Source organism: Limulus polyphemus, unplaced genomic scaffold, assembly GCF_000517525.1.
Source record: "Limulus polyphemus unplaced genomic scaffold, Limulus_polyphemus-2.1.2 Scaffold3848, whole genome shotgun sequence".
NCBI lineage: Eukaryota > Metazoa > Arthropoda > Merostomata > Xiphosura > Limulidae > Limulus > Limulus polyphemus.
Genome location: NW_013669458.1, coordinates 22676 through 46591, shown reverse-complemented (window position 1 = coordinate 46591; position 23916 = coordinate 22676). Strand labels below are relative to the sequence as shown.

Below are 23916 nucleotides of genomic sequence, written 5' to 3'. Positions count from 1 at the left end.
TTTAAAATGTGCAATTTTTGTCTGACAAACATTCTCCAACATTTTCCTCTTTTATATTAGGGCCTTTTGAAATGTACAATTTTTGTCTGACATACATTCTGTTTGACATTTTCCACTTTTATATTAGGGCCTTTTAAAATATGCAATTTTTATCTGACAAACATTCTCTTTAACCTTTTCCTCTTTTATATTAGGGCCTTTTAAAGTGTGCAATTTTTGTCTAACAAACATTCTGTTTAACATTTTCCACTTTTATATTAGGGCCTTTTAAAATATGCAATTTTTATCTGACAAACATTCTCTTTAACCTTTTCCTCTTTTATATTAGGGCCTTTTAAAGTGTGCAATTTTTGTCTGACAAACATTGTCTTTAACCTTTTCTTGGCCCCAAAATTAATGTGTATGAATGTAAATTAGGTACAGGTTAACAGGTAATACTTGTTAAAGTAAATGGATGAACCAAAAGCTATTCATTTTAAGCTGTACATTGAATATTTATCAAATTAAAAGTGATAAAGGTAAAATGTTGTTTTTTAATTGTTTGGTTTGTTCCTTCCTATTAGAGCAATAGTTATTCAATTTTATTTCTTTGTGTGTGTGTGTGTGTGTGTTAAAAAATCACTGTTATGATCTTCTTAAATGTATTCAAAAGCCATAATTCATCTTCTTTAGTAGCTACCTATTCGTAGAGCATTACATCATGCTATGGTGTATTTACTCCCACATTTTTTAAGTACAGGTGAATATAATGTATGCACTTACAGGTGTTAGCAGACAAAGTTTTACTCCCATGCTCACTGGTTCGGGGAACTTATGGAAGGGCTTGGAACGAAATACTGGTACTTGGTGGCTTCTTACAGGTATGTATTTAGTTTTTCTTTAAAAAAACACTCATTTATATATATAGATTTACATATCACTGTATTAAGTGTGTCATTATTATCTGCAAGATTATATTTAATCAATAAAATATTTGCTTTCAGGAAAGACAAAGTTTTCACTTTACTAGATAAAGAAGAGGGTAAATCTTTTGATATCTGTATTAAGTTTTTCTGGTAGGGAAAATGTTTTCATAATTTTATTGTTTATTTCAGCTAAAAATGAGGTAGAGCTAGAGAGTTAGTGGTATTTGCTAATCAGTTAATTGACATTTCCTACTTAGCAAATGAATTGCTAACGTTGACTAAATAAAGTCACCATTATGTTTGTTTTTAAGATGTGCGTTAATCCCACACTGATAATGGTAATGCTTCTATTAAAAGCATATCATGATTGCAATTAGAAATAATTAATTAGCCAGTTAGCCATTCATTTATGTATGTTATTTGAAAAGGATGAACACAATAATAATATTTAATAAAGTTTTGTGTCATCAGAATTATTTGCTGTTGCCTCCTACACTCACTAAACAGCAAATTTAATTAAAGTTATCTGATTTAATGCTGATTTTATTTGGTTAGCATGAAAAAACAACAACAACAACAACATACTTACAAACTTTACAACTCAGTAAAACCATTTAAACAAAAATCCAAACATCAGTAAAATATCTTTATTGATCCTCAAGCAACTTCCAGTGGTGTGACATCTTTGTTTCATATTGTGTATATATATTCCTGTTTCTAAGTAAACTACTTGTACCTTAAGCAACTTCCAGTGGTGTGACATCTTTGTTTCATATTGTATATATATATTCCTGTTTCTAAGTAAACTACTTGTACCTGATGATGACAAAGCTTTATTCAAACATTATACATTTGTTACTGTGCTAAGCTTATGATAAAGTTTCTTTTGTTGCCCATTCAACCTATCTCTAAACTGCATGAATTTACATTATCTCAAGTTATCTGATGTCTTCTCATTGAATAATATTTCTGGAGCTTTCAGACAGATATAATTTAACGCGGTAGTTTCACAATTCACAAACAAATAAAACTGAAAGGAACATTTACAGAAACTATAAACAAAATCTTAAACCTACATCGATAATATAAATGATGTGCAGAAAAATTATAAAATAAATTTATAAGTGGGTTGTTTTGTTTACAGGCAGCTGTGGAGAAGTGGAAATATTAACTTTAATTAATTTTCTACACAAGTTACATCTATAGTGGTATAATATATATTATCTTAGATTATTGAATAGTTACACTCTGTCATATCTTGTCATATCTTGCCAGATGATCAGCTAAAAATGGATGATAAGAGCTCTATGATACCCAAGAAGTTTCCATTATGAACTGAACCGAGTAACTTATCATGGCTTTGCAGGGACAGACGTCATTCAACAAGGAATTTTATTATACAAATCACTTGTCTCAGAACTGGCTTCCAGTATTCTCGCTCCTTGAGTTCTATATCTATCAGCTGGTTGTGGACATGTTGTTTTACATTGCAGAAGTTGGTCATGTTAATCAGTACATCCTGATGGTTATTGTTGTCTTCTTGGGTTTTAATATATTGGGTGGCATGCTTCCAGTTGTCATAATCATGTGTAAAGCTCGAAGAAACCTTGAAGAAAAGCATACATGGATAGCAGAATATTTTTCCTGTTGATGGGGAATATATCAAATTTCGATCGGTTGACTGTTTCCTCATTTTTCATCTGTTTTTGAAATAAGTCTCTTTGGCAATATCTTGACTTAGATTGGCCACTTTCAGCCAAGCCTGTATACGTACGTTGTGAAGCATTTGAATACATATTGATATTTTGAGGCAGTTTATTCTCTACAATAAATTGTTGCAATTTGTCACAGACATGCCATTTCGCTGGATCACTGAAAAAATGAAATGTCGATGAAACTGAAACAGTTGAGGATGATTCATAATGATTAACTTCCTGATCAGTTTCCTCACGAGATTCTGTTTTATGTTCAGCTTCAAGCGTGTGAATGTTAGCATCTATGTCACCTCCATCATTGCTGATTTGGGATTCTGAATTTGGTTGCGGGGCATCAAAGTCCATTAGGCTGTTAGTTAGTACTGGTACTTGATTAACAACCATAGTGTTGGTGATGAACTTTAACAAAGCCCCTTTCTGCTTAGCAGCTGCAGCATCTACCAGAGGGATATGTATGTCTCTCTCACGTTTGTTCACTCTGAAAAGAAAAATTGAAATGGTGATGTGTTGACTATATTATATTTCTTTATTTATAATAAAACAAGTAAATTTTTACTATAGTATGGTCCTCTTGTATCTTTTTATGCTTCTTTATTATTGTTAGAAAAATATTTTACATAATTCTGTGGTACATGATTTACTAATAAATGTTGTTGCTGTTTTATAATTCCTTTTGTTTTTTCCATAAATAGCATAATTAATAGGAAGTACTTAACTAAAATTTGTAATTTCATATGGCTTCATGCATACAAAAATGTTTTTCTTTGTAAACTGAACTGAACAAAGCTAATAGACCATGCTAATTTCTAAATATTACCAGAAATTATACACATTTTTGTGTAAAATGCATAACAACTGTTATATACATACACACTGACATACATCTACACTTGCATCGTATTGGTACATTATGATATAAAACCAAGGATCCTCAAATTGTTTACTAAGATATTTGGTATCATCAAGATCACAAAGAATATAGAAATGCCTTTCATAGTTGCAAAAACAAAGAATATGATAGTGATATAATATATATATGAAGTGAATTTATGTCAATCCTGTAGTGCAATTTTATGCAAGTGTATGCTAGTGGTGTTAACAAAGCAGAGCTATTCTGAATTAACCCAATGTTTTAAAATTTAAACCATGCAGTTTACTAGGATATATGACCACATTTTATGAAAATACCATAGTTCAGGGCTATTCCAGGTCAGTAATTTTATATACTAAACATAAAAACTCCCTAAACTCTAACCATTCTATACATAAAATTATGCAATCCTCTCATAAGTGCACAAAGCGTATGTAGATGTACCATATATATCAAGCTTTTTATGTTGTCATTCAGTAGAAAACACACACACACACACACATACAAAAACACTATACATATGGCATACCTTCCCCTCACAATAACAAATAAAAAGCTGAATGCTGGAAGCATTCGGCATCTCTTTGGTGCTATGGGTAAGTCCCAGAGTTGCCAAATGGCAGTTAACTTGTTAGAAAAATTCTGCACCAATGTAAATATACAAAAGGCTGTAATACTGTAGGTTATATGTAAGAAATAGTGTTCAAACTTGAAAGGATAATCTAGTAAGGAAAATAAACAAATCTGGAGGAAATCAACGTAAAATGTAAAAACAGCGATTCATCAGCAGGATCAGCTATTGCCTATATGTAAAAATATATGTGCAATAATAATGTTATTTTCCAACCATTTTTAGTTTTTTTCTTGATGTGTTTCCACTTTCCAAAAACCTATATCTAATGACACAAAATCGGATCTAATTTTATAAGATAAGCAGTCTCTTCTCTAGAGTGTGGGGCTCCTTAAAGCATGGGGCCCAGGGCATGTACCATAAGTGCCCTGGCCTTAACATGCCCCTGGGTATTACTCATACATGCCCCAACTCTACCCTTTTTACCAGAAAGAGTTTAAAGCAAAGTTTCCATGAGGAGAATAACTTTTTCTGAACATCAAAATGAGAATGAGTCCATTTCTGGAGAGAGATGGTTGAGCAAGAGAGACATCGAGTGTAGGAGGATTCACCTTCTGGATGTGGAACTTTACCAATGCTGTGGAAACTATATGATGGTAGTCAGCCTTCAACCTCTGACTTAATGATTTGCATGCATCTGGACTACATAAGCAGGCTATACTCATAATGATCAATCTCAGAGATAGGGAAGCACAGGTGGCTGGAGTCCACCAGAACGGTAGTGTGCCTGGTGAGTTTGAGATTGCATGAGGAGGTCTATAGCAATTGCTCAGTCCATTGTAAATTAGTGTAAAAACACTGGCTTTGTTCTAAACCACTAGTGACAAATGGACAAAAGAGGCTAAATGTATTGCTGGTGGATGATTTCTGCCAGAGAGTTGACTTCCCAACAGCTGAGGTGATGGGTACACACAAGCAAATACCATGACCCATGGCTTGAGGCAACAAGGGAGATGAAAAGAATCTCTGTGGAATTGATAGAAGACTGAGGAAATTGGGGTTGAGTAGGGCTGTGGCATGAGTCACCACTGGCTGCTCATCACCCTGCAACCACAGTTTTTTGTGCAACTACCCATTGGGGTAGTAGAATCCCAGTACATAGCCTTCATGAAGAGTTGTAAAAATTGACAGTAACTTCTTCTGGTGTTCACCAAGGTCTGTATGAGAGGGGGAGGCTTTGGCTTTCCTTCTTTTGTGTGTAATGGAAAAGTTTGTAGTAACTGTAACTATGCAGATTACAGGGCTTTTGTGATGTCTCCTATACCAGGGTTTGAGAAATAAGGAAACTTAACACACTTCTAGATTATGTCATGAATTTAAAGCTGATTTAATGTCATTTTAATTGTTAGCCTGAGGACAGGCTGAGAAAGAAAGATGGGAAGTGTGTGGTATGTAGGCATACAGTGTTCTCCTATCACTTGTAGTGGTATAATATATATATATATATATATATTCTCATTATTTACTAGTTGCATACTGTCATGATGGCAAAAAATGGTTCAAGGTGTTTAACATTATCTTATTCTAGCTGCCTTAACCCTTTATTCATTTGTTAGATGGCATCTACCTGTAAAGAAACTTCAGTCTGTATTTTGCACTGTGGTTAAATTAGTTATAACTGGAATATCTTTTGCTGGCCGAACTATGATGTTTACTGAATTTGATCACTGAACAATGCTGTCAGGAATCAGAAGTTACAAGGTGACACTGTGTAGTGGACAAAGAAAATGAGGTGGTCTTCGAAATCTAGGCACACTTTCTTGGTCCTGTTTGCGCCAAGTTTATTATTTGGTATTACATAGTGTACCAAGTGTTTGATGATATGACAGACTTCTTTAGGTTACTAGATGGTGAGTTGAAAAAAAAAGGACTTAAAACTTCATAAATATTATATACACACCATCATTATAAGAGGCCTTACTGTATTTCTTCCATTTTCTGACCCAAGTTGTGCTTATGAGCCTTGAATAGTCGAAACAGCAGGTCAGAGCAAAGGGTTTATCGAATTTAAGAATATATTAGGCCTATATGTGTAAAATTTTATTTTCAAGATTTGTTTGGTCTCTTATATCATTTTCCAGACTTATTATTCCACACAATTCCGTATTTATTTAGATGTTTACGATAGACGTGTTACTAATTTAGAGTTTAAATGTTAAGAGTTAGCCTAGTATCAAATGTTTTGAATTTTGCTTAATCTATTAAACCTTGAAAATGTGAATGTCACAACTGCTGGCTACGTGTGTTTCTAGGGTTGCTAACTGCCCTACTTTTGGTAGGACAGTCTTACTTAAGAGATAAAATGTGTTTATGTTTTACTACCAACTGTTTTTGAAATGTTCATTTACTTCAGTTAGGGGCCCGTCCATGTGACCAAGTGTGACAAGGGGGGGTGTCAAAAAGTGGCCTAAGTCGTGTGACATCCTTTATGGAAGGCTCCTTAAAATTTTTCAAGTGTTGGTAACCCTAGTTACATCCTACTTATGTCACGTGGCATTACTAGCAGATAGTGAGACTTACGTTTCTCCTTAATTTTGCATTGTGAAAATATGTCATGCTGCCACTCAGTTTTGAATAAATTCCCTATATTGCTATAATTATTAGTATTACTATGAATCGTACAAATAAATAGTTCTAAACTGAATGTAAGACTGCGTTAGACAAGAAAATACACAAAATTATGATTGTAAACTAACAAATGCTCATTGAAGCAATTCAACGGTAATTTTCCTAAAAATCGTGATGAATAAATATGAAATGTGCAGTTAACCAAATCCCTTGGATCAGAGGGTATATGCAATATGATTATTTAGTGGGCTGTTTACAACCTTCTTTTCCATTTGTTATTTCGATAATGAAAAGTTCATTGAAGATTGAATATAATGCATTGTTGGCAGAAATCTTTGGTTTTCGATGCAATTAATGCATCCAGAAAATTAGAGCATTCAGCTTCACTAAGTAGTTGTTAGGATTTTTTTCTGCTGGATTCCTTATCATTTTACTAAGTGCAGGGAAAGATCTTCATGGAAGTAAGTGCTTTTTGACAGTTGTTATTTCTATAAAAAATACCAAAGAGGAGATATTCAATTCAGATCAGTTTTATTTGATTTGATAAAGTAGATCATGAATGTATATAATATCAATATGGAAAAAACAACAACAGATATATATTCAAACACATTTCTCTCTTTATACGTTTTTTTCATTCCTGCTCCTCTCTGGAAATATTTCTTTAAAACAGTTGACAGAAGAAATCCATTTTTTGTTCGTGAAATTCCCTCACAGAAATAAACATTTTTGGTTTTAATAAGCTTTTTTTTTAAGATTAACCATTCAGCACATACAAAGACTGGTGGATCAATGTTGACATCTATGAGATTTTAGGAATTGCAAAAAATGAAAAATTTTCCCTTAATGTATTCTTAAAAATAAGCATTTTGATATATTGCTTTTTTCTCTGTGATTAGTCATTCGAGAAATACAGAGCATGACAGACAGACATTTGGCTGGTATATATATATGTGTGTGTGTGTGTGTCTATGTATATGTTACCAAAACAAAAACATCAAAAAACAGTTTTTGATTTTACAAATATAGCAGTTAATGTTAGTTTAATTGCCTTTAATTGGAACTAAGTTTTTGACACATCGCCAGCATGACCTCTCACTGAATAGAGATAAAAATTGATGTGAAACTAACCAGGCTATAGCAGTGTCGTCTTTTGATATGAATGGAGTATAAAAATTAAAGTGAAGACTGTGTTTTGAAGAGCTTAGTAACAGGGGAAGTGAGAGTACAATGTTAAGCCATGTCAATATATATGCATCTTGTTGGATCTAGTGGAGATGATGGGGTCGCAGACAAAGAATTACGCAAACGTGTACTAGTAGCACTAGCATATCATTTGGGTAATAATGGGATTAATGTTCACTGTCTAATAAAATCAGACAATTATCATACCACATGTGCAATTATTTTTCATGTTACTTTGTTGTTTTTATGTATTTATAGAATATAGAGAAATATGGAGCATTTTATATATATAAAACGTTATTTGTGCAAGATAGTAATAACACTTTTTCAGTAATTTAAATTATATCCTAACGTTTAACAACGTTTTTTAAAGCAATTAAAAGTTTAATATGCTTATTATAAGCTGTGTTTTATGTTGTAATTTGTTTGTCAGCTAGATGGCGCTGTGCATTGTAATGATGACTTTTAATTAGGGCAGGAAGGCTCCAAAAGATTTGACCTCAGGTTTTCTAATACATTCGAGGGTAGATATATATACAGGATTCAGTGAAGTATAAAAGGTCTCCTAGTATGTCTGTGGACTTACAATGCTAGAAACTGGGTTTTGATACCCATGGTGGGCACAGCACAGAAAGCCCATTGTGTAGCTTTGTGCATAATTACTAACAAACAAACAGAAGTATAAAAGGAAGATATTTTAGAAGATAGTTAAGAAGAGATAAATAGTTGTCACTAGACAGTACAGTAAGTCAGTCAGTCTCTTTTGTCAGGCATGAAGAAGTACGTTTTTTTTCATTACATTAATGCAGAAGTTATTGGACCTATGGGGCAAAGTTTAGCTGATAATACCCCATCTTCCTGAAATAAGAATATCATTGTTTAAAGAAACAATTCCACGGGTTTATTGATGGTGAACCTTGCAGTATCTTGATCAACACTGTCTCTACAGCTACAATAGTTTGACCCAATTTGGTAATGAAAGGTGAGAAACTGCCTCCAAATATGAAAAAAGGGGAGTGATGCAAACTTCAATAGACTTAAGGCCCAGCAGAAGGAAAATTAGAAGTTATTCTTACTAAAGAAAACTTCTCTATGATGTGTGGATAATTGGCAGAGAGGAAGGGTACATATTGAGAACTGACTTCATGTGGAGACATAGATAACAACATAACAATAACTATATCAGTGTTTGAACTTCCTGTGATAACAAGGAGAGCTGACATTGTACCATTAAGAAGTGAAATACTCATACCAAGACTTGTCAAAAATAAATTTGCATCTAGTGACTGGGCTATAATAGAAACAAACATTCCAGCATGTCCTTGATGGATTAATGGTTGTTAGAATGCTCGTGGATCATAAAAGCCATGAACACAACAGACTATAAAAGTAGTCAAATTAGGATTGGTCATTGCAAAATTTGAGGCTGTACAAGTAGTACTTCCACATCAAAGGACATCAGCAGAAGTAACTTTTGAGGAATGATGTAGGAAGTCTGATAACGACAGCTTACCACCTGACAAGATTTTTATGACAATAGCTGTGAAAGTCTTAAAATTCACCTATTGTACTTGTGAAGAAGGGTGGATATACAAGGTTCTGTGTGGAATACTGGGAGGTGAATAAAGTTACAATAGATTTTTATGACAATAGCTGTGGAGGTCTTAAAATTCATCAGTGTTGGTGGTTACACAACTTGCTTACAGAATATTAAGACACCTTCTCATTGGACCTCATGAATTAAGCATAACAAGTAAGATATCTCACAATATTGGCACTAGGGTGTATCCCCCAGTACGTCAGTTAGCTGGTTAACCTCCACTTGCAAAACATGCTTAAATAAAGTTACAATAGATTTTTATGACAATAGCTGTGGAGGTCTTAAAATTCATCAGTGTTGGTGGTTACACTACTTGCTTACAGAATATTAAGACACCTTCTCATTGGACCTCATGAATTAAGCATAACAAGTAAGATATCTCACATTGGCACTAGGGTGTAGCCCCCAGTACGTCAGTTAGCTGGTTAACCTCCACTTGCAAAACATGCTTAAACTTTCAAAGAGATAGAAGTCATGGACATCACCTATTGTACTTGTGAAGAAGGGTGGATATACAAGGTTCTGTGTGGAATACTGGGAGGTGAATAAAGTTACAATAAAAGATGCCTATCTGTTGCTAATTTTTGGTTCTGCTTAGGATACTCCATCTGGATCAAAATGGTTTCCAACATTGGATCTTAAGATTGTATTTTGACAAGTGCAAGTTGACAAAACAAGTAGAGAGGAAAGAATACTTTTACCATATTAAATGGATTGTTGCAATTTGTTGTGTTGCCATTTAAAGTATGTAATGTTCATGCAACATTCCAAGAATTAAGATAGCGTGCTTTGAACTACCTTGGTACGTCATACTCATCTCCATGGATGACATAATCAAATCTGGGAAGGCCTTTGATAATGCTTATAAAGGGTTATGGAAGGCTGTGGATCAGTTAAGGAAAGAAAGAGAACTTTAAGCTGAATCCCAAGAAGTGTGGGGCAAATTATATCATCAACGGAAGAGTTTTCTTGAACACACAGTCAACAGGGAAGAAGTGTCTACAGGTCCACTGAAGATTTACTCTGTCCAGAATTGGCCAACTGTGGGAGGTAAGAGGATCTTTAGACTGTGTACTTACTATCATATTGTGAAATCTTTCACTGATATAGCTTATCCTTTACATAATTAATTTCTGCTCAACTGCTGATTGTGAAAAAGCATTCAACGAACTGAAAAAGGAATTGACCAATACTCCTGTATTGGAATACCTAACTCTAGAATATCTACACATTTTAGATACAGATGCCAGTGTTTTTACAGTGGGAACAGTTTTGTCACATGTACAACACAGAAAACAACATGTGATTACGTAATATAATAAGGCAGTGAATGCTGCCAAAAGGAGGTATTGCACAACTTCAAAGGGGCTACTAGGTATTATTGAGCTCTCAGCTACTTACATTATTATCTACATGGATAAAAGTTTATACTCCAGACAAATCATTGTTAGATATACAAGAATGTTCATTTTAACTTTAATATGAAAGTATTATTTAGTTTATATTGTGTGAGCATTGAGTAAGTTATTTTTAGAAGCGATTGTTATAGAAGTTTGCTTATGTAACTGTTTAAGTCATTTTTATGTAGTTCAATTATTGTGAATTGACATCATGTTACTCAAAGCTTCTGAATTTTTCTCGTTGCTTTAAGTGAGTATTGTTACATCATAACGTCTCGCATTTTTTAGAAAGTTCTAGGTCTCAGTCAGGCAATTTATATATAGGTGACCAAGTTAGAGTAAGTAAGTTAGTGAAAGTAAAACTGAAGTTAGACTGCATGTGAGTTTAGTTGTAACAGGCGATTTTTAAAGTGAGTATCATAGCCTTGTATTTGTAATAACAGAGTAGAGGAGAATAATTTCTCTTGTCAAAAGGTGTTCAAAAGTAATTGAACTTGCTTGTGTAGACTTTGATGAGAAAGAGACAATTATTTAAAGCTCTGGATACATATGTGATAACCAATAGTGTAACGAATTATTGTATATATGTTTGACAAGTGGATTGTATGCTGTATGTTTATTGTTGAAATTTATTGCTAACAAGTCTCAGGCACCTACTGTATAGAAACTGGCCCCTATAAGACTGACAGTCATGCAGCATTGACATGGCTGGTGAATTTTCATAATCCAGAATTCAGAATAGCAAGATGACTCCAGGAACTTCAGTTGTACAACTTTAACATCATACATGAAACCATGGAAATGCTAATGCATTATCCTGAAAACCATATGGTAAACAATGTGAGAGGGAAGTGCAGAATAGAAAAGACTGCAAACTTAAAATAAAGCAAGGTGTGGTCCAAGATGTGCCATCCACAAGTAATAATAAAGAATTGATGTGGTCCAACACCCAACTAGAAGCTCCTCAGACAAACGAAATCAGTTTGAGACCAATTATTCATTGGCTCAAGAATAGTGCAGAAAGACTTTCAGACAAGCAGTTGCTCCATGTAGCCCAACAACAAAGATGTATTGAGCACAGTGGGATTCCCTATGCTTGCAAGAGGATTTATTATATCAGAAATGGGAAGATATCAGTAGACAGAAGCAATGACTGCAGTTGATACTTCCCCAATCTTAACATTCTAAAGCACTTAACAGTCTACCAATGGCCAGATACTTCAGTGTTAAGAAGACACTGGAGTGAGTAAGACAATGCTTTTACTGGGTTGGTGCCTGGGGTATGTGGAGAATTGGTGTAAAACATGTGAACTCTGCTGTGAGCAGAAAGATCCACAAAAGAAAGAGAATAAGCAGTTTCAACAGTATTGTGTTTGAGCACCAATTGATAGAGTTGCTGTTAGTTGTTTGGTCTCTTACCACAGAGTAACAATGGGAATAGATATATCATGACTAGGGTGGACTACTTCACATAATGGCTACAGGCATATGCCATTCCTAATCAGGAAGCAGAAAGTTTAGTAAGGAAAGCTGTCAATGGATTTCTCTCAAGATTTGGTGTGCCTATGTAACTCCACTTCCATCAGTCATAGGACTTTGAATCAGACTTGACTGTGGAAATACGTCAGATCCTTGGGATTAAAAAGATCAGGACAATAACAGGCAATAGAGAGATACAATTACACTGTTAAATCAATTATCCATGTATGTGACTGAGCATCAGAAAATGCGGGATCATAATTGACGAACACCATCGATGTCATACATGACCTTGCACAGCAAAGACTTAAATCAGCTGGTGATAAAAGGAAACTTTGATGTGATGTTAATGCTGATAAGATTGGATTATGTTGAGGTGATATGGTATGGTTGTACAATCCCCACCATAGAAAGAGATGAGCTCCAAATTTAAGTAGAGGTGCTGGGAGGGGCTATATGCTGTGTTGAAAAGAATCAATTATGTGCTTTAGAGAATCCAATAGGATAGGTGATTCAAGCTGAAGCTCATCTACAGCGATAATCTTTGGAAGTAGGTCAGTGAGAAAATGGCCACCTGGCTAACTCCAGATAACTTCTCAGTAAAACCTCAACCTGCAGATGAATCCAAAGTTCCTGATGAGACTACTTCCAGAAGATCACCAAAGATGAAGCTGCCAGTGGATTCACTTAATTATATACCTAGGGTGAACTCCTAGGATAACTAGTGACAAGACGCCATCGCCATCCCATAAGTATAACATGGGCCTAGGAAGAGAAAACCACCAAAAAGACTTGAGTAGACAGTTTAGTTTAGTGTTTTATTTTTGTATTAGTATTGTTCAAGGGACTTCACAATCCTGGAAGGAGGCGATGTTATAAGCTATTGGTTTATAATTTGTAATTTGTTTGTTAGATAGAGGAAGCTGTATGCCAAAATGATAATGCTAGGCTAGGACTAGAAAGTTCTAAAGATCTGATGTCAGGTTTTCTAGTACATTTAAGAGTATATTATGTACATGGGGCTCAGTGAAGCATAAAAGAAGATAGTTGAGGAGATAGTTAGGGAAGAGAGTTGTATCTTGTCTATAAAGCAAATCAGTTTCATTCCTGCCGTGAAATAGTACAAGTAAGTTTATTCTTTACGTTAGTGTGGTGTAATTAGCGAGACTCTAAAAATTGGCCTGCAAGAAGTTAGAGCAGTGTACAAGTGTTCAAGCCTGTAGAAATGTTAAGAAGGAAATAACTAAATTGTTATATTTTAGTGGACTTGACCTTGAATTATTTTCATCAGATAAATTCAAAATAATTCCCCAGCGAAAGAATATTGTTACAACACAATAAAATTAATCTAGAACCCGTAGTTTACGATAGTGTTGGAGTCCTACTTTTACTACAATGTCACTCAAACGCTTTGTAACAAATGAATAATAACTCATTTTGTATATTCGGCAAACGAGTACTCACCCAAAGTAAAAATCTTGTGTTTTTTATATTCTTAGCCTAAATCTAAAGTCAGCACAAAATTATAATATCAACAGTTTATTTTGTAAAATAAAACTTTTGATAGATGTAACTTTTATCACACAAACCATTAGGGAATGAATAAGAATAAAACTAGAATATCTATTCGGATAATATATTATTAACACCTAACAATAAGGTTTACCTTAAATAAATTAAAACGGCCTTGTGCAATATATATATAATTAAAAGGGGTACAACTTTAAAAATAAATGCACAATAAATAATTTATTAAAAATAGGGACCAGCCCTACAAAGGCTCTACATCTACATGTTCTTATGCCATCATCTTTAGGGGCTAAAGTTGAAGTCTGATCAAGACTTACATAACCTTTTTCAAACTAGTTACAATAATATGTCGCTTTTAGAATGGTGTGATACCAGTTAACTTTTTAAAAGTTTGCTGTAATGTCAGTATTTTGTACATGAAAGAAGAGACTTTACTGTAATTATATAGTATATTGGATTAATCAGTGTTGACCATACAGTCCTCCTAAAGTAACCTAAATAAGTTAAAATAGCGTAGAAATATTCTATAAATGATTAGCTCAGTCTGGTTATAATCTAGCGATTTTAAAGTTTGTATCTTTATTTCTAGTAATGTGATTGAAGTGGAAAAAAAAATGCAATTGATACAAATATTTCAATTTTTTTACTTAAAATTAAATAGTTATAATTATTTATAATCGTATTTAGAATATATATATAGCATTGGTAAACAGGATACCGTTTTCAAGATCTTTATTAAAAACATTCGTCACTTACACTGTCATACCACCTGCATTTTCACTTATTTTAGACATCAACAATACGAGAAATGTCTTTCCCACGAGAATTCGAACTTCTAAGCAATGAAAATCTCGGGAATATACACCTCCTTAAAGTATAGCTTAGTGATGCCTTCAAGCCTGATAACATTACACCTCACGTACCCGGAACTAAACTTAATAAGAAAGCCTTTGTTATGAAGGGTATACATTACACCAAAATAGCCCAAATTCAAGATGAACTCCGAAAACAGGTTAATTATTTCACAATAGTTGAAAGAATAATATCTTCCAGAACACAAATAAACCTAGTTAAAGTATATATACACAAGAAACCCAGAATGTCCAGACCGTGATATTAAATGGTATTGTTCTCTGGTATCAGAGATTTAGTGTGAAGGAAGTAGAAACGCAGTATCGTAACGCAATGCTACAATTGCCAACGTTACGGACACGTCACGACTACTTGTAAATCTCTCCCACGTTGTGTGAGATGTGAAGACCATCATATCTCAGAATGTAAAAAAGAAAACGAAAACCCTATATGCTGTAATTGTAAACAAAGACACACAGCAAATTACAAAGATTGTCCCAAATACAAGGACATCAAACAACAAATATATAACATATGTCAAACCCACACAAATTAATAAAATAAACCAAACACAAAAGACAACAACGGAAACACCATAATTGCCCACACCAATATCAAAACCAACAACTTCAACCACTCGGACCCCACAAACACAAACGTATACCTATGCAGAAGCTGTGCAGTCACCAAATAAGCAAATTAAACAGAATTAGATGGCACTCAGTAGAGCGCATACCTCCGACAGGTAGCGTTGATCATATTCGGCTCTCAAAAAATACGAAAAAGTGTCCGTCGTTATCTACGGACACGAAACATTTTTAGGAAGAAAATGAGAATAATATTCTACATATATCCACCAAGTTTCATCAAAATCCAATCATTTTTGACTAAGTTATAGAGCAAAAATAGTGTAAACAATCGATCCCCATTTGAACAAATAGGAGTGTTTTGGATTTTCGTGACCTTGACCCTCCAAAAACTTATCACTTCTAAGTTTGGTTATGGTCTAAATGAATACTAACTTCCAATTTTATTTAGCTGTTTTCGAGAAACCTTGCTGACAAACACACACAAAGGAATGAAAACAACCTCCATTCACCTCCGGAGGCGGAAGTAATAAGAATACAACTACAGAACAACATCCAAATAAAACGTAAATCTAACAAATAACCAGCAATCAGCATCTTCAGTTAACTCTATCCTAAAAGCAGCCAAAAACACCTTAGCCAGGAATACCAGAATACACAAAAATAAACAGATGACATCACTTTATTGTTCAAAATAGAAAAGAAACACTTTACGCTAATAATCCGACATATAAATAGAACAGTTATGAATTCTTTACTTGTTTAAAACCAAATAATCACCCATTTGCAGTAAGTCCTGATATTGTCGTATTGAATGTTTATTTATAGGGTACCAGCAGCGTTGCCCGGGTTTGCGAAAACACAACAACCCTACTTTCTCTGTTTCATATTGCGATAGGTTAAAAATATTTTGTGAATTTATGAAAAAACAACCTTAGGTTGGATTTTTGAAAATAAAATACGAACTTGTTTTAAATCGAGGCTTCCATATGAACAATGTCATTTTGCTTTCCCTTCACTGGTAAGGATAAATAGGCCCTTATGGAGAATATTTGGATTATCTTATACACGTATGAGTACTGTTCTGGCAAACAGGATAAGCTTAGCTCTGTTCCCCATCCCAGGTCATCTTTCCTCAAATATTAAAGTTTCAAACGTAAATACCTATATAATATTATGCTCAATTTGCTTTAATGTAAATTTAATATATTTTAATGAATGTGATACGATATTCACATTATGACATTGTAGGCAGATTTTGTTAAACATCGGTCTTGTTTAACAAAATCTGCCTACAAGAAAATCTGTCACCAAAGTACACCAACATTATGACATTGATGTATGAAATATACTACAAACAAAATGCAATATTGTCCTTAAAGTGTATCAAAATAAAAAAAAATCCACTTCTAGGCATGGAACCACTTGGAGAAAAAAAAGTAGAATAAAATACATTTGCTGACTTGACTTTAATCTCATTTTACACAACAAGTATTATAATATAACCCTTACTTTTTCACGTAGTCTATTTTATGACAGGCGGCATAATTTTATATTAAAGGCTAGGCCTACTGTTTGCTTTTTCACACACCACATTCTAATTCTGCATAATTTTGTGTGTGTGAGGTTAAATAGATGATGTATTAGTAGGTGTATAGTTAATGGTCTATAACTAAATAGGCCTATAATGCTATATTCTAAATTAAACTTACCAAAAAATGTCAAGTCTGTGTAGAATTTATTCGTGTAATGTATATGTTAACAATAAAATTAACGGTTCGGCTAGTAGACGATAGGCGCGTATATCAACGAAAAATTGTCGTTTTGCGCACCTTCACGTGAGGGAAGTGTGACCTGCGCAGTGAATACGGTGGGAAAACAAGCAAGCAAACAAACATAGAGATTTTGAGTTATATATATATATATATTTTATGTGAAATGCGCACTTAATATGTTAATCTTGTAAAAAGTGATAAATTACCAGTGAACTGTCTGAGAAGTGTAATACCAAATGAAGCAAAGTGGTAATGAAGCACTAAACGGTATGGTATTACATTCATGGACATGGCCCTGATAAGGAAAGTAGAAACAGTGTTTAAAATCATGCGTTTTTAGTCCTGTTTTCTTGAATTTTTCACTAGCATTTGTGGCCCGGCATGGCCAGGTGGCTAAGGCACTCGACTCTCAATCTGAGGGTCGCGGGTTCGAATCCCTGTCACACCAAACATGCTCGCCCTTTCAGCCGTGGGGGCGTTATAATGTGACGGTCAATCCCACTATTCGTTGGTAAAAGAGTAGCCCAAGAGTTGGCGGTGGGTGGTGATGACTAGCTGCCTTCCCTCTAGTCTTACACTGCTAAGTTAGGGACGGCTAGCGCAGATAGCCCTCGTGTAGCTTTGCGCGAAATTCAAAAACAAACAAACAAACAAACACTAGCATTTGTCAGTCTAAAATACAGTACAGGAGGGAGGAAGAGGTTTAAATTGCACCTGATTCTCCGAGGTTGCGACCTAAATGCTGATCCGGCTAGTACAAATGGATAAACTCGTATTTTGCGTACGATATATGTACTACAATTGACTACTAAAATATTGTTTAGCAAAAAAATAAATGGATATAGACTGTGTTGAATCCTCGACCTCCCGCATGCAAAGGGTGTTCTGTGCCACTTGAGCCAGAGCCCAAATATGTTTTTCACATATGCATCATTATTAAGTGGAATATTATAAATATGAGAAAGGTATATGTTTTAAATAGATAAATCGTTTAAATAATGCTGCTGTTGTATTGTGTAGTTGGACATGAATGAAACAAACCCACTCAGTAGAATGTAGAGTTCTTGTATTTAGATGTAAAATAATGATGTGTAAAAATATGGAATGATTCTAAACGAAAAATATAACTCGGTATACAACATTATTTGTATAAACATATTGTCTTTTTGGATAATCGCCATATTTAACTAAGATCTTGAGAATTTTTTTTATTAAGCTTTTGATAAAGCAAGGTTATAAATAGTGTATTTTTAAATTTATGGTATCAAAAATAAAGATCAACTTTCTTTGTGGGGTGATATTTCACTTCTTTCCCTTCCCATTATGGTATCAACGCTTTTTTTTTTTACTCTATCTTAAAGCATTAATAAAGCATGGGTCCACTACCACCAGTAACGGAAATGGTGTAATATTTTATTCCCCTATCGGTCGTTCTTTGCGTACGAAGCGTATTTAAACATTAGGCCTAATTGTCGATTTTTAGGCGCCTGTATTGAAATAGTTGTAAAGGTATAATAGTTATAAAATTATGGCATCAAGAAGTGTAAAAATCAACTGTTGTCATGTGGTTTTTGTGGATTTCTTGTGTGCATATATGTCTAAATAGCATTTGTATATCATCTCAAACATCTAATTTGTATAATGTATTAGCTGTAGATCATTCAAAATGTATGGAGTTGTGGCAGTGATTATTAAATTGCCGTATATTATATAGCGGTAAACTCGTGCTTCGTGTACGAAGTGTATTTAAGCTTTAGGCCTAATTATCGATTTTTTAGGCTCCTGTTGGAATATGTATTGAGATGTAATGTTATTGCGTTACTTAACAGCCACGGAAAGGTAAAGAATTAACTTATTGTGTTTCCTTGCGTGTTTGTTTATTTTAGTGACGTAGTTTGCTTTAAAGTTAATGTTTTAAACGTTGTAGATTGACATTCCTGTAGAACAACGCGCGTTAAACATTTTTCACTTTTGCACTCGTATAAACGTAAAAGTAGCACTGTACAATTATCCAATAGGAACATTGGGTTTCCATATGAGCTGGCACACATATACGCACGGACTGACTGACACAGGTAGTTCTTTTAATTACATAGATGGGTTCTGTAATATGTCTATGTTATAAGACCTGCAGGTGTCTAAACAATATTAACTTTGATGAAAATAAACCTAATGTCTAGACACATAGTTTGAGTGTCTGGAAAAAAGCTAGGCACGAAAATTTATTGTAGCAACGTTGAATTTGCGTTCTATTATATTACAGGTTTATTTTATTTTCACCAACGGTAAAATTGAAAGTAGAATCTGTGACTTAGAGACCTAATACCTATGATTCGCCACTCTCTCTGCAGTCTCACCTATTCAAAGCTCATGGTGAGTTAAAAAAAGACTCAACCACTCCATAAATATTACTTTCACATAACCATTATAAGAGGTGTAACTGTATTTGTTAACCCAAGCTCTGAAGATCCTTAAATTGGCGAAAGTGCAGTCCACGGCAGAGGGAGTGACAAATCAAAGAATTTATTAGGCCTGTACCTCACAGATTTCATTTTCAATTTTACCTTTGGTTAAAGGAAAATAAATCTGTAAATCATTAAGTAGTTGTTCCAATGTATGATATCGAATAATAAATTATGAACAATGCCATAATATTATTTACACACCTAAAGTAATTTATGCTACTATATGGTGAACTTAAAATGAGTCAAACATTCCGTAAATATGTATTCATATTGTTCTATTAGCTTAGAATCAATCAGCTATTGAGTGCGGCCGTAACTGGATTACTGTAAACTCCAATTACGTTGATTTCAGAAAACCTCAAAAATTATTTTTTATGGTAATTAGTAGCCCAATCAAATAAAAGCACTAACATTTAATGTTGTTTTTCCTCGGTACAATATGATAGTGTAAGGACATTAAGTACTTAAAAAATTGGAGGGGTTCATATCACCCAAGATCTACGCTTACTTATACAATATAAAATAATACGGTTATTAATTTCTGAAAAAGAAAAAAAAACTGGAGAAGAAGGTTTGGAATCGAACCAGAGACCCCCATATCACTAGGCAAACCCCCTCATTATGCAAGAAGAAAAATCAGCTAAAAATGCTGTGGTACGATGAAATAGAAAACATAATGCGAAATAGATGTTTTAATATTCACAACGTTTGGGGCTGGAACGCCCTTCCTCTAGTGCTTTTAAGCTGTAATGGAATAGAATGTTTGGTATCATGAGGATTATGAAACGTTCGAAGTTAACATGATTTAATATAGCATACACGTGAAACACTGGCAAAACAATTTTTTTTACAGTAGGATAATATACACATATATATCATTATAAATCTAAATAAGAGTCCAAATAGGAATAAGAATCAAAAATAAGTTCGAATTATATTTTAACGTCTTTGAAAAAATGTCAATAATATTTACAAGTAAGTTCGGTATTTTGCATTCTAGCAGAGCAACAAAGTCACGTTTCTAAAGTTCGAAACATAACAATTGCTCTGAAGTCTAAAAATAAAATACACAAATTATTAATTAAATAAAGGTGAAGAATATGTGTGTGTGAAAGGGAAAGATAAAAATGAGCTCGTGCATAAACATCTTTATGAGCTCGCATATGTGTATACGCGCGTGCACACACACACACCAATATAGGCAGAGTTATAGAAAAGAAAATATTTCATTATTCCTGTCGGCTGAATGGTGCAAAGCCGATAGATGAGTTCATATTCATCCTTTGTCCTTCTGAAGTTATGATCATTATTATTGAAATGTTTAGCCACAGGTTTGTCAGGGTCATAATTGTGGATGTTACGATGTGCTCACGTGCTCGTTAAGACAACATCCGACCTGATTTTTTTTTTATTGTTCCTTCTTCGTTGCTTGAAGCATTTGAGTTCAAAAATTAAGGTATGGCAGTACAAATTTTAAACCTTATACATGCTACTTTATTGTTTGGAGTTCCTTAATCTATCACACACACACCCACACAAAAAAGACACCAAAATCAATAATATTTATGTCGATGTATTTAAGTTTTTTGTGAATGAGTCAGCTGCGTAAATAGTTTTAAAAACTGTTGAATTGTTAATAGATTATAAAAAATAATATATCAATATTTAATGTTTTTCTTCTGTAAGTTATACCGGTTTAAAAACTTCAAGAAGAGCCGAAGGGCTAATGAATAACTAAAGAATTATAAATTTAAAATTTCATTCTCCTGGTACTATCTGATAGATAAAATACTCATTCGTTAAGTTAGCGATACTTCTATATCTACCCTGTTTATTATTTTTGAAATGTTTTTATTTGATGTTTTTTATGAGTTACATTATAAGTGTATTAAAATTCAGAATGTTCTTTTTTTTTATGAGTTACGCTATAAGTGTATTAAAATTCAGAATGGTTTGATGACTCGGTCAACAAGTACGTGGTAATTAGAGATGGTATTATTTAATGAAGATCTAAAACTGTTAGAAAATTACAGTTTTTCCACCAATGTGTAAAGACTGCTTGTAATTCAAGGTGGATTGTTTGGAAAAGGTAAACCTATGTGTTATAGTGTGATACTGGAGAGTACTCCACCATAAAAGATTAAGTAAAGTGTAAAATATAACAGCAGAATATGGGTAAAAGCAAAATTTGGGGTACATGTGCTTATGAAACTTTGCACTGCCTATTTCATAAAGTTTTCACCAACTTTAAACTGTTTTATTGTACAACTTATGGTACAATGCGTTACGTATTAGAATTTCAAATGGACTGAAATTGAGTTAACCGATAATTTAAATTTAGTACTTAAATTGTACTTTGGATTTAGTATTTACATATATGCCGATATATTAGTCAATTTAGGATTTTTGCCAACAAGATTGATACACACCGTTTTCGTTTTTAACACAAATACGTTTTAATATACACACAACAATATGATTTACAATAACAGTTATTACAAATAGTAATGATTTATAAACAAAAGTTTCACAAACTTACAAACAATATAAAATCTTTTTTTTTTTAGCTTGGAACTCCCTTGATATCTTATCGAGGGTTAACGATGAGCGAGTTAATTACAAGTTGATGTAAGTACGATTCGCCGGGAAGCTAGCTAGCTTTGTCTTTGGCCACACACGCTAGGTTTTCCACCATTGAAGTTAGGTTATGTTTTCGTAAAAATAATAATGTCCAATGAGAATCCACTGAAGTTAAACGATTTGTAATGTTCGAAATTTATAAATATTTCTGGTCCAATATCTTAAGTTTTCCGATTGATAAGCGTTATAAAAATCACAGTTATAGCTTTCGAAGTTTGTAGCACACTGATTATAGCGAACTACTAACAGGCTTGGGAAGGTTTTCTGGAAAATTCAGATTACATAACAATACTGATCTATAGTTAAACGTTTCCGTCTATAGATATATTGTTGATTCCTAATCTCGAGAATCTTCTACAACTTTGGAGAATAGGCGAGAGTTTCGCAATACATATCTAACACTATAAACTATGCATGTTTTTAAATATAAACTTAATCTAAACAACGTTCATATTAAAATAAATACATAACAACAAATTCGTTACAAATGTTATTATGAGTATTCAATTTAAGTTGAAATAATCATTAAATATAAAATTTCAATATTGAATTTGTCATACATACATATATGTATTGGAACTATCTTCTTTGAAGTGTGTAATTAAACATTCAAATAAAATTAACAAAAGTCATTTTTTTAATGTGTGCAAGTTTTTGTAATAATATTTTTATTCAAAACTCAAACTGCTGTTTTATAACATTTTTCTACTTCTCATGTCGATAAACAGCTACTTTATGTTTAATGGTTGGCTTTTCTAGGTATGTTGTATTGTATGGGGCTTGTTTATTATCATCTGTGTATTTCTATCTTTTAGCAGATCAGTCTTTTTGTCTTTAATAGATTTTGATTTTATAGGAAGTTTCTAGCTTAAGTTCTACGTGAAATTTGGCAGATATTCCATTGATTTATTTTTGTAATTGATCATATGTAAAATTTTGAGCGTACTTTGATATACTATTTTAGGATGAAAGGCCATACACATTATCAGAACGTTACATTGTTGATGTGATGCACATTCCAGGGAGGTTGCTGCATCCCGATTCTACGGAAGCTGCAGAGTACATGCACATTTAATTTTTGTGCTTCAGATTTTTTGTTATTTCTGACCTATGATGGCATTGTCTAACTGCATGAGAGATTTTAGCAAACAACAACAAAAGAGTTCAAAATTAAAAGTTTATTTGTAGTTATTCACAAAGCTATACAATGGGCTCTCTGTGCTCTGCCCACCACAGGTATCGAAACCCGGTTTCTAGCGTTGTAGGTCCGCACACATACCGCTGTGCAACTGGGGGGCAAAATTAAAAGGACGAAACAGTTAAAGGTTGTCTTTAAATTAAATAATAAGGATAGATATTTGAAATAAAAACAAAAAAGTAATTATACTTTTTTATCAGACTTCTACAAGTGTTTTTTATATGGAATATTAAGTGAGTAGGTAATTATACTTTTTTATCAGTCTTCTACAAGTGTTTTTTATATGGAATATTAAGTGAGTAGGTAAATATACTTTTTTATCAGACTTCTACAAGTGTTTTTTTTATATGGAATATTAAGTGAGTAGGTAATTATACTTTTTTATCAGTCTTCTACAAGTGTTTTTTATATGGAATATTAAGTGAATAGGTAATTATACTTTTTTATCAGACTTCTACAAGTGTTTTTTTTATATATGGAATATTAAGTGAGTAGGTAATTATACTTTTTTATCA

The 23916-nt window shown here is 33.4% G+C and overlaps 1 protein-coding gene across 1 annotated transcript in view; it reads left to right on the top strand.

The window, feature by feature from the left end:
- LOC106470155 (armadillo repeat-containing protein 3-like) overlaps positions 1–23422 on the top strand; it is a 68951-nt gene extending 45529 nt beyond the window's left edge. The window contains exons 17-18 of the mRNA XM_022398735.1: positions 765–860; positions 23168–23422. Of these exons, the coding sequence (XP_022254443.1) occupies positions 765–860; positions 23168–23278 (207 nt within the window). The 3' untranslated portion in view covers positions 23279–23422. The remainder of the gene's footprint in view (positions 1–764; positions 861–23167) is intronic.
- The last annotated feature ends 494 nt before the right edge of the window (positions 23423–23916 follow it).